Raw genomic sequence first — 12,619 nt, forward strand, 5'->3', positions numbered from 1 at the left:
GACGCTTAACCGACTGCGCCACCCAGGCGCCCCAAGGCCGTGTTTGTGTTCTAAATGAATTCTCAAAAAATGAAGTCCAACATATATCAAATCTCAAATTCAAATTAAAATATAGAGAGATGTCACTTGAGAGTATTTCAGAGCAAACATCACCCCAGCCCAAAAGCACAGTCATTCCTATACCTTTGTTCTCATAAGGATGCCAGATGAGTGTTAAGTAATTTAGGGCAAAAATAGGTGATGGAAATGGAGGCCTGGCATCAGGTTTTGCCTTACTTCTGTACTTAATGTTGCTGCCATATTTGTTAGGCAGATGCATTGCCTTACATTTTGCAGGCCTCATAGTCTGTGATTTATATTAGTCTCAAAACTGGAAGAACAGGAAAAACAACTTACCTTCTTTTATAATGTGTTCAAGAGAAGGTGCGTTCATTCTTGTTTTAATTAGACTATTCAGTAGAATAGATTTAAAATAGACTGAATGAAATACTGTTTTAAATATTCAGTTGGATTTCTGGTTTGTAATCAGACTTATGTATCTAATTTGTAAGTGATTGCTTACAACTGAACATTTTTATTTCCATAAACAATTAGAACAAAAGTAGGATCGGTGTACATTTGAGAAATGTTTGGCTTTTTTTCTATTTATTTATTTTTTTTTAAGTTTTAGAGCTGAATGTAGGTATTGTTTTCTCAGTCACTGGTTATAATGAGAGGAAATGATTAAGAAGAGAAATGTTGCTGAAAATAGTAAAATTAAACATTTTGTTTGTGCTTGCCTATGACAATTAAGACTTAATGCTGTCTTCAGGAAAAAGCAGTTTATAAATTAAGTGCCCTGACATTTAAGAAGTCTGAGAACTGAAGGTTTGGGAGCCAAGGAGGAGACTTTAAAAGTTTTATGTTTCAACTCTTTGCAGAGTTTCTCACCTCTTTGTGTGTTTTCGTAGATGTTCATTCCATGGACTTCTGTGGCTCATTCTTTGCCAGTAACTGGTTATTGCTTTCCTCTCCTAAAAAACAAACCTAGCCTGGTATTCTTATTCTTTTGTTCATGAGAAGTTCACATAGGGAAAACTGGGTATGGCATCAGCTCTCTTCTGGTTACATGTACTTTGTTGGGGAAATACGTGGGCCACCTCAAGGATCTTCTGATATTTTGACAATGGATTTGATAAAACGGGCCACAGCGTTTATTTTATGGTTGTAGATACTAAGGCACTGGGAGACTCAGGAGGCCATTTGAAGAGGCAGACAACATCTGTACTTTCAAATGAGAGAGTTGAATTAAAGGATGGTCTGTTATGGTTTTGGTATATAACAGTCATGGAGGACATTTACAACCTCATGTTCTGATGTTTATACATGTAGACAGGCTGTGTATACATGTAGACATGTGTATACATGTAGATGACAGCTGTGGCTCGGGATTCACGTGGATACAGGTGGTAAAAAGGAGAAAAGAAATATTTGGGGACCAAAGTTTATCTCCTTTCTGTGGTCCCTTGTTATAGAAGAGCTGTGCCCTAGATATGAATCTGAGCACTTTACGTATATTATTAATTCATTTAATCTTCCTGGCAGTCTAATGAGGCTGCCAGGCAGTTACAGTTCTTATCTCGACTCCATAAGGAAATGGAAGCACAGAGAGTTATACAATATGGCTCATAAATGAAAGAGCCTGGATTTGAGTCCAGGCAGCTTGGCTGCGGACTTGGGGTGTTTAAGCACTACTTAAGCACTTAAGCAGACTTGGGGTGTTTAAGCACTATGCACTGTCACCTGCTCTCTAGGTAGATGATCTGTGTTCTGTGACCATGTCACACTTGTTCTCACATAAAACGCCCTCTTTCTCTCCACTATTTGTTCATGCATCCATCAAACATTTTTTGAGTATGTGCTATATGCCAGGCGGTGTTGAGTCCCGCAGATAGAGAGGAGGCAAGAATCCTGCTCTCAGACTTATAACCTAGCCAGGGAGACAGACTAAAATCACCCCAGAAACATGTGAAGACCAACTTGGGTAAGAATTTGAAGGAGGAAGGAAGGAAGCTTTGAGAACATAAGGATGGGATCTGAACTCATCGGGTCACCGAAGGAGGCTGCCACACCAGAGTGACTTAGAGCTGTGGTCCCAAGGAAGGGGAAGAGGTGGCCATCTAAATGCTATTGTGGTGCAAGGAAGACTTGAGTCAAGTTTGGTCCCTGCATGGACTGTTCCCCAGCTCTCTTTAGAGCCCTTGTCAAGGGCCTTATTTAAGCCCTTCCTTAACGAGGTTGCAGCCTTTCCTTGTGTCCTGGTGTGTATGTAGGTTCCTGTACAAAATCTGTAAACATTAAGTACACACACCTGGATCTTTGGTGACTACTTGTTCTGTTCCACCTCCTGCTTCCTGCCTTGTATGAGGTGTTGAGAGTGGCAGAGTGTAGACTCCGAACAGACAGGGACTGTGAATGTCTGGGTCAGGAAGTATGCCTGGACCCTCCAAATGCTTTATAGAAGCTAACGGAAGTCATCTGAGCTAGAGCTCTTATTTTTAAATCCATCTCTATCTTACTTTTTCCTTTAGCACATCCTTGAAGAATTGACTACACCTAGTTTTATGCTCTTATATAACTGGGCTCAGAAGGTTAATTTCACTAGCTCCCCTGGGCATTATCACTAAGGTTGTAGTGACACATTTAGAAAGTCTTATTCACTTAATTATTATTTAAGTTAAATTAACTCACTAGGGTGGATGCACTTGTAGTACCTTACAAGTTTAAAGCAGTTATCCACTAAGCATATATTTACTAGGCATCTATCTGATAGGAGGCACTGTAAGGCTTATAAAGGTATAAAAACATGTTTACTGCACTTAAGGTGCTTTATACTTCAGTATAAAGGAGAATAATTACAACAGAGCTGTCAGGAGCCCATCAGGAAGTGGTTAGGAGTGCTGTGGGGAGCCAGACTGCCTGACTCCACCACACCCTAGCTCTGTGACCTTGAGCAACTGATTCTCAGCATTTCTTGTATAAATGGAAATGGGTTAATAATGGAACCTATTTCAGGGTGGCTGTGAGGACTATTGAGCCAAATTATGTAAAGTGCACGGAATAGCGCCTGGCACATAGAAGGCACCTTGTAACTTTTTGTTTTTATTATTATCATCATTATCATGGTCATTTCATTCTTATAGTTGAGTCTAAGGAGTCGGGGAAGGTGGTGGAGGTGGTATTTGAGGTAAGTCTAATGAAATAGAAGAATTTTCGTAGCCTGAGATGGTGTGGAGAGTATTCCAGAAGAAACCTCAGATGAAGGTGTCAAGTATGCTTAGGGAATGGTGAGGAGTCCAGACTAGCAGATGTGGTTCATTTAAGTAACAATGAGAAATTCACCTGGACACCTGGGTGGCTTAGTCGCTGAAGGGTCCGACTTTGGCTCAAGTCATGATCTCACGGTTTGTGGGTTTGACCCCGCATTGGGTCTGTGCTGACAGCTCAGAGCCTGCTTCAGATTTTGTGTCTCCCTTTCTCTGCCCCTCCCCTGCTCATGCTCTGTCTCTCTCTGTCTCAAAAATAAAAACATTAAGAAAAAAAAAAAAGAAATTCACCTAGAGAGATCAGTTGGCACTTTATCTTGGTGAATGATGGGCAGGGGTTTTTGAGCATGATTGAAACTCTTAAAATCCTGTTCCAAAATTGCTGGAGTAGGCAGGAGTGGAGGCAGAGAGAAATCACGTTAGTCTTAGCGTGTGATGATAAGGGTTTGAAATAAGGTGATGGCAATAGTCATGAAAGAAAGATCAAATGCAGATTCGCCAGCAAAGGAATGAAGTTTAAGATTCAGGGCCTTTCACATGCTTGGGCCTCTCTCTCAAGGTCATTGAACGGACCCTACTGGTGGTTTTATAAAATTTGAAAAGATATTTGTATCTTTTTTTTTTCTCTCCCCAAATGTTATGTTTCAGACCCCCAGGCTGCAGAGACTCTAGAGAAAGAATCAGTCAGGGTATTGATTGGATGAGGGTGGACACATTGAAGGAGAGGCCAGAGTCAAAGATGACTTTGGAGATTGAGTTTTGCTGATCAGGAAGAACTCTGGATGACAGACACAGGGGGATGATGGGAGAAGCCAGTTAAGGAGCAGTGCTTTCAAACCAAGGAGGTGCTCTACACTGATTAGCTTTACCAGGGAAAGAAATTTTTTTTTTTTTTTTTTTTTTTTTTTTTTGCCTCTGCCTGTCCCATCCTCAATTGCTGTCTTGCAAGTGTGATGATTTTAAGTTATATGGGGCTTGGGAAAGGGGTGTGACTGTTAAGGGATTAGAACCCAAATCACATGTCATACATAGGGGACATCGTTGTAAAGCCCCCATTTAACACTCTGTATATGCTGAACCTAGTTGTCTGAAACTTTTAAAGAGAATTTCTCTTTTGGTTTAAATCTCCCATATTTGGTAAATTTTAGGGCTTCTAGACTATTTTCAAGTTGTAACATCTGTTTTCTGGAAACTTCTATTTTGAAGAAATTTAATGGACTCAGAAATTGTTGGAATGCTGATTTCACAGCTATTATGTCAATGTTCTAGTGATAGTACCTGACTGGGAAAGATTGTTCTCAGCATTTATTTCCTCTTTTACAAACAAGTAAAATAATAAACAACAGGAAATCAAATGCCAAAACTAAAGAATACGCTCTCAGATGGCCAAATCAAATCCTCACGAGTATTTCCACTTTACAGACCACAAAATATAAGTGTAATTAAAAGAGGGCACAGGTTTCGTCTTTATATTAGGGTTGTGTACATGTATACATGTTGTATTTTGTAGTAAGTCTTTTTGGGGGAAATAATAGCACCTCAAAACAAAGCTAGAAACATAGTAAGAACTGAAGCAAATGTGCCCAGAGAAAGACCATCGGGCAATTTGTGACTAAGGGTCTCGTTCTGCCCTTCTATAGTAAGCCATTTGTTTGAAGAATCACCTTTTACGTATCAGAAAGATTAAATTATCTGAGTAAGGAAATATCATTGTAAATTCCAAAATGCTTCTGAAATTCATATATATTATTTTTTGACAGGCTTTAAAGATTTAATGACCATAGGATTTAGTGGAAAGAAATGATTTAGGAGTATTTGCGGATTAATTCTAAGAGGATTTTATTAACTTCCCAGGTTGGTTTGCTATTCTTCTATAAGATTAGTCCAAACTTGATATTTTTCAGCATTGTTTCTCAATGTGTGGTATGCACACGATTTAAAAATGTTAAATTATGTATTTTAATATTCATTTATGTCTAGACTCTATATGGCAAATGATATTGGTTTTCAATTAATAGCAATGATGTAAAACACTTGAGAATAAATTGATTTAAAAGAGTATGTCTATTTAAAGAGAGATGGTAACACAGGGTGCTTTGTGTGGTTGCCGAAGTAGGGTAGGTTGATGCACGATTAGTTCAAGTGTGGGAAACATTGGTGTATTGGTAAACCATATAAATTACGCTATCTTGTAGTACTATAATTTTAATAATGTTGTTAAATAAAAACTCGCAGCCATTGTGTGGTTAGTTGGTTGTTTGGCTGGTATGTATGTATGTATGTATGTATGTATTTAAGAATGCTGGCTCTTTAAGAATCTTTTAGTAAAGAAATTGAGAGAGTTAGGGGCACCTGGGTGCCTCAAGTTGGTTAAGCGTCCGACTTTGTCTCAGGTCATGATCTCACAGTTTGTGGGTTCGAGCCCCGTGTTGGGCTCTGTGCTGACAGCTCAGAGCCTGGAGCCTGCTTCAGGTTCTGTGTCTCCCTCTCTCTCTGCCCCTTCCCTACTTGTGGTCTGTCTGTCTGTGTTTCCCTCTCAAAGATAAAAGAAAACATTAAAAAATTAAAAAAGGAAATTGAGAGAGTTATTTGGATCGTTGGTACCTCGCATCAAAGTTGATTAAGCAAAAACACAATCACTTTAATTGGTTTACTTCTAGTAGTTAGAAATAAGAAAGCATATGTCCAATGCTATTCTATTGAGAGTTTTCTAGGACTTCCTGGCAAGAGTAGTGTCCTTTGATAAAAGTAATGCATGTGCTCCACGGGTCAATTAGTAATTGGTAAATGGTACACCAAACACCATGCAGAGGGCTTTTGTTAAGTTTTATCACTCAAAAGTTTGGGAAGGTCCTTTCAGTTTGGGTTTATATATGCTAATATCTAGTGAAGAGAATAGACAGCATATTATTTTTTTCCCTGGGAAGTAGAAAAGGAAAATAAAAATATTTAGAAGATGCTTTGAAATTAATTTTATTCAGAAAATATTTTTAGAAAAATTAGAATATCTGGCACCCAACTTTTGAATATTAAATATATATTTTATTTTTAGAAAGAGTAGACATTTACTGTTTCACTGATTTATTCTACATTTGAAAAACAAATTAATCTATGTCAGTACAAAATGTAAAACACGTGGAAACTATAAATGTAAAACATGCAGTAAAGTAGAAAGTACTCTTTTCCTTTCTCGCTCCAGTGCTCTCCCAACCCTGTTTCTCAGACACGACTACTATTAGTTTGAAGTCACCTAGTTTTAAGAAGTCAAGTGGAATGGCATTTAAGAATTTGGAAGAGTAGGAATCTTTTTTCCCAATTTGTGCTGCTGTGGCCTGTGTTTATATTTTCAAGCATATGTGGCAAATGGAAGTACTTTGGGCTTTGGAGTCAGATCTGTGTTTGAATTCTAACTCCATCACAGAACAGCAGCGTGAGTTCGGAAAGGTCCTTACCTTCCTGTGCTTCAGATTTCTCAGCAGCAAGGCTTAGTAAATGTTGCTTTTCTTCTGAGCTTTAATCAGGCCTAGTCTGTCTCTCTTTCTCTTTTTTTTTTTTTTTAAATTTTTTTTAACGTTTATTTATATTTGAGACAGAGAGAGACAGAGCATGAACGGGGGAGGGGCAGAGAGAGAGGGAGACACAGAATCAGAAACAGGCTCCAGGCTCTGAGCCATCAGCCCAGAGCCTGACGCGGGGCTCGAACTCACGGACTGCGAGATCGTGACCTGAGCTGAAGTCGGATGCTTAACCGACTGCGCCACCCAGGCGCCCCTCTCTTTCTCTTTTAATAGGAGACATATCTAAGAAGATCTGGCATAAGAATCCATGACATGTTTGTTTTTTTTTTTAATAGAATTTGTTATTTTAATGACCCTAGCCTGCATGCATTCAGTAATGCACTCATTTATTACATTTCACCTACTCTCAGGTTGTAAAAGGTCACTGAATTTACCTGCCCCTGGAATCTTCCTGGAATTTAGATGGCCTCTGCTGGGTTTCACTTTGCACTTATTAATAATTGAGCACTGGGATAAAAATAAAAACAGACTCTCATCTTACAGTGTGAGAACATGGGTCATGTGTGCTAAGTCATGCAGGTAAGATGAGTACCCTGTGGGGTATCCAGTCTAAAGAAGTATTTCATGTGGGCTGTCACCTCTCTCCTGCAGAATGGGTGCCTCAAAATGAAAGGAAATTAATGTAATTGCTCCTGAGGAGGGAAATGTATTTTTGCTTTTCAAAGGTTGTTGTATAAGCTTTAATTATGTAATCCAAACACAGAAGCCTTTTACCGCAGCTTTCCCTTTTAGCAGCAGTAGTCAACTTTGCGATACTGCTGCATCTTCAGGCTTGAGAAATCAGTGCATTATAACCAACTCTATTTATAGGGTATAACCTGCCCATTAGGGCACAGCAAAATCCTGTTTTAATATTGGTCTTTAAAGCTATGTTTGGTTTAAATGGATTTTTATGATTTGAGCTGCAGCTAGAGTTCTGATTCTCCATTTGTAGAATCAGTGACTCACATCTAGATCGTTCTTTTACAGTGGTTTCATTTTCTGTGCTGTTTTTTGTTTCATGTTCAATTTGCTTTGGTGGTTTGTGCCTTATCAGACCTCCAGGTTTACTTGCCAAATGAATATGGAGCTTTCTTTTTAAAGCTAGAAGTATCTTTTATGTTTTTATTTTGGTTTTCTGTTTATTTTTTATTTTTTACTTTGAGAGAGAGAGTGAGAGTGGGGAAGAGGGGCAGAGGGAGAGAAAGAGAGAATCTTAAGCAGGCTCCATGCTCAGTGTGGAGTCTGATGCGGGGCTCGATCCCATGATGCTGAGATCATGATCTGAGCTGAAATCAAGAGTTGGATACTCAACTGACTGAACCGTCCAGGCACCCCAGTTTCCTTTCTTTAGAGAAGACAGAATTGAGGTATTTTCTAGTCCTGAAATTATTAATAAGTAAATACACATAATATATTGCTAATGGGGTAGCTCAAAACTCAAAGAAAATTTTCAAGTAAAGAGGAAAGTCCTACTTGTTAGGAACTGAGACTCTGCCCCTCTTGTTGAAATGTACAGGGTGTTCAAATAATGCCATTAATTCTAGGTGGAGAGGATTTTTAGGAATAAAATTTGATTCCAACTATAGAGGAAAAGCACTGATGCCCTCAGCCCCAAGTTAGAATATTACATTATACTTAGAATAAAATCAAAGTCTGCCAATGGTTTGTATTGCTCTTCACTATTTGGCCACTAGTTGCTTCTCCTTCCCATGTTCTAGCCACGCTGCTGCTCCCTTGTCCAACCCACCACACTCTTTCCCTTGCAAGGATGGTGGCCCTTGTGATTCCTACCGCCTGGCAAGCTGTTCTTCCTTTCCCCTGCTCTCCCCTGGGTTTCCCCCTGCATATCTTACCCTATATGTCTCCTGGGCACCCCTCTCAAGCAGCCCCTTTCTATTCTCTTTCCAGAACCTTGTTTATTTCCTTTTGAGCACTTAACTCAGATGCTATTTATTTTTGTTAATTACTGTCTTTGTCTCATTAGAATGTAAATTCTATTACAAGAACAGAAGTACCTGATACAGTGCCTGCCACATATCATATAGTCAATATGTTGATTAAGTTGTTTACTGGTTTTAAGAGCTCATTTTTGTTTCTTTAAGATGAGTTTATCATGCTGGACCAGAGGGATTTAAGTATCTTGGATATCAACAGTCCAGCCAGTGTGTTTTCTAATGCTGTTACCTGCATTCATTTTCACCCGCTTCGTTGTGATTTTATTTTATTGTGCTGACAGTGCACAGTCCAATAATGGAAGTAGAATTGTTCTGCTCCCCAAAGGGAAAGCACTGCCATTGTGCCTGTTCAATGCGCCTTGTAAACAGCCCTGGATGGCCTCTTTATGGATCTGCCGTCTGTCTCTAAGCTCTATCCATTCCTCAGCCAAAGGCTGCAGCTCAGCTTCAAGCTGGAAAAGAAATTTTGGCAGCTCAGTTGCTATCTTTTAAAGGTCAGCATTAATTGTCACCATGACTGACAGTTTGTCAGAGTGGAAAAGGGGAAATGCAAATTTGGTGAGTAGTTAAATTAGTTTCGTATCATTCTTTGATGGTGTTCTAAATGTTGCTATTTCTGTCTTAGGTAATCTACTTAAAGAAGACACCAGAAGAAGCCTACAGAGCACTGCTATCTGGCTCAAATCCCCCCTATCTTCCCTTCAGGTATAACTCTTGTGAGACTTGGGCTAATGGCACTTGGCTAGGCAGCTGCCACTGTTGAGTTGGATTACTACTGTTTTTTAATTGTCTTTAGACTGTGACTATGATGTTGTATGGAATAAAAGAGATGTTAGTTTTTATTTTGTTTTTGTAGAGATCCCCCCCCCCCATCTAACTAAGAATAAAATCGCTTTTTAAAAAATATTTTTTGGGGTTAACTTATTTTGAGAGAGAGAGAATGAGTGGGGAGGGGCAGAGAGAGAGGGAGACACAAAACTCAACACAGGCTCCAGGCTTTGAGCTGTCAGCACAGAGTCTGACGTGTGGCTCAAACCCATGAACTATGAAATCATGACCTGATGCAAAGTTGGACGCTCAACTAATTGAGCCACCCAGGCACCCCTAGCTTTTTCTTTTTAGGAATTAATTTTCTCCTTGAACCCTTTCTATGTCTTGAGGAAGGATGTCTCTCATTACAGTGTTGGGAAATATTTTTTTAAGTATCAGCTGAAGGTCTTTAAATTTTTTTAAAGTTTATGATTTATTTTGGGAGAGAGAGAGAGTGAGCAGGGAAGGAGCAGAGAGAGACAGAGAGAGAGAGAGAGAGAGGGAGAGGGAGTCACAAGTGGGTTCCACAGGATCAGTGCAGAGCCTGATGTGGGGCTTAAAGTCATAGAACTGTGAGATTATGACCTGAGCTGAAACCAAGAGTCAGATGCTTAATCAGGTGAGCCACCCAGGTGCCCCATCAGCTGATGGTCTTTTAAAAATTTCAGGTAAACTTGAGCCTGTTTAAAAAATGGAAGGGAACATACAGCCAATCTCCTACAACAGTCATTTCTGATAGAATTATGAATGATTTTAACAGTTTTACCTTTTTGCTTATTTGTATGTCCAAACCTACAAGCTATGCATTTCTTATTGTTGTTACTAATCTCATATTACCAATTACAATGAACGGAAGGAATAGCAAAGATTGAGGATGCCTCTTTGTCTGACTTCCTTACTGTCCTGTAAACTCAGAGGGCAGGTCCTGGTGCCTGACACTTAAAAGTGCTCTTAGTAAATATTTGAATGAATAAATCAATACTAAATCCCTTAAGATCCAAGGGGCTCCCACCTCTGTTTCTCAGGACACAGGAGAGGGCCTTAATTAGGCACAGGGTAGGTGCCAAGGTGGGGAGGAGGAATGGGGGAGATATTGCCCTAATGTGCTTGATCTTCTTGATCCGCTTGACTGTCTCAGTGAAGTCAGAGGAGAGTAGTGAGAGGAAAATGTCCTCCAGCAATCTAGAGTATGAACGAATTAGCGATTGAAGGACAGATAAAAACTCACAGTTTATGTATAGGAGCTTTTTAACATGGAGACAAAGCTTGTTTTTTGCCTTCCCCAAAAATAGAAGTTTTTGGCTTCTATAATTTGAAAGTCCTTTGTAAAGTATAATCCTAACTTTTAGAAAAAGATAATTATTTCAGTCAGTTTGGGCTGGTGTAACAAAGTGCCATGGACTTGGTGGCTTGTAAACAATAGAAAGGTATTTCTCAGTTCTGGAGGCGGGATCTGGGTGGTCACGTTCTGGTGAGGGATGCAGACTGCTAACTTGTATCCTCACATGGTAGAATGAGAGTGAGAAAGATCTCTGGGGTGCCCTTTATGACGGCACTAATCCCCTTCATGAGGGCTTCACCCTCATGACCTAATCACCTCCCAAAAGTCCCACCTCCTAATACCATCAGCTTGGGGATTAGGATTTCAACATGTGCATTTTGGGGGGACACTAACATTCAGTCCATTGTGGTAATAATAATAATATTAATCATTCTACTAAGTTTTAAACAAAGTGGTTAAGAATATATGTCTTGGAGGCCAAGACACTGGGTTTAAAGGCTTGTTCTGCTTTTTACTACATGTGGTAAGTACAAGCACCTTGAGCAAGTTATTTATTCTCTCTGAGCCTCAGTTTCCTTTTCTGTAAAATGGCTTTAGGGCTATCCTGGGGATTAAATGAAGTAATTCATTTATGATTATGCCTGGCTTTTGTTTTTCTCCTTGTTATTAGTACTGATACTATTATTAATAAGAAATAAGGATTTTCCACAAGGATATAAATATGAATAGGAAGTATTTCTTCCTAATGATCTCAGCTTCTAGTTGGGGCAGGCAGACCTCTAGGCACATAATTAACTGTCAAATAGTTAGGTTGTACAAAAATAGAAGACAAGACTAATTCTGACAGAGATTTGGGAAAGGATCAGACTCATTTAAACTGAGCTTTCATTTTTTTAACGTTTATTTATTTATTTTGAGAAGGGAGAGAGAAAGAGCGAGCACATGGACACAAGTGATGGAGGGATAGACAGAGGGAGAGAGAAGAGAATTCCAATCAGACTCCTTGGTGTCAGCACAGAGCCCAACTTGGGGTTCGAGCACATGAACCATGAGATCATGACCTGAGCTGAAACGAAGAGTCAGATGCTCAACCGACTGAGCCATCCAGGCGCCCTGCACTCTAAGTTGTATCTTTCTGATAACCCAAGACATCAAGAGTTGTGTTTACATTAAGCTGTGTTTATTTCTAACTCCAAACTCTTCATAAACTATACATTTGAAAAAGAAAATACCACAAAGTAGTATATTTATGATTTAGTAAAGCATTAATTTTTAAAATTATTATTGTTATTTACTTATTTTTTCAAGTACTCTCTATACCCAACATGGGGCTTGAACTCATGACCCCAAGATCAAGAGTTGCTTGCTCTTCCAACTTAATGAGCTAGGTGTCCGCTCCCCTCCTATTTTTTTTAAATTTTAGTAAAGAATTTAGTTGAAAGAATACTATTCCAGAATAGTTTTCTGGAATTAGACTGAAGAAGCTTAATTTTTTCCTAATCAAGATAAGATGTGAGTTGATTTTAGTCTCTACCTCAGGCCAACTAAGGCTAATGTAATATTGTTAACAACCATCTTACAGTTCTGGTCAGCCATCATTGCCTTGGCCTTTATTTGTAATCTGGATTCTGTCATCCACTAGGTTTCTTACACTATTTGTTGCTAAATTATAATTTTCTCTTCATTGTCTAGATTTTTAAAAACCTT

At 39.1% G+C, this 12,619-nt stretch overlaps 1 protein-coding gene across 8 annotated transcripts in view; it reads left to right on the plus strand.

The window, feature by feature from the left end:
• The window catches only part of CDC14A (cell division cycle 14A), a 188,182-nt gene that overhangs the window by 55,937 nt on the left and 119,626 nt on the right, over positions 1–12,619 (plus strand). For all 8 annotated transcript variants that reach the window (XR_005788797.1, XM_040471106.1, XM_040471102.1 and 5 more), the window contains one exon: positions 9,446–9,525. Coding sequence is in view for 7 of the 8 variants with exons in the window: in XM_040471106.1 (XP_040327040.1) it covers positions 9,446–9,525 (80 nt within the window). In the remaining variant the exon portion in view is untranslated. The remainder of the gene's footprint in view (positions 1–9,445; positions 9,526–12,619) is intronic.

This window comes from Herpailurus yagouaroundi, unplaced genomic scaffold (genome assembly GCF_014898765.1).
Source record: "Herpailurus yagouaroundi ecotype Mexico unplaced genomic scaffold, PumYag 77, whole genome shotgun sequence".
In the NCBI taxonomy this organism is placed as follows: domain Eukaryota; kingdom Metazoa; phylum Chordata; class Mammalia; order Carnivora; family Felidae; genus Herpailurus; species Herpailurus yagouaroundi.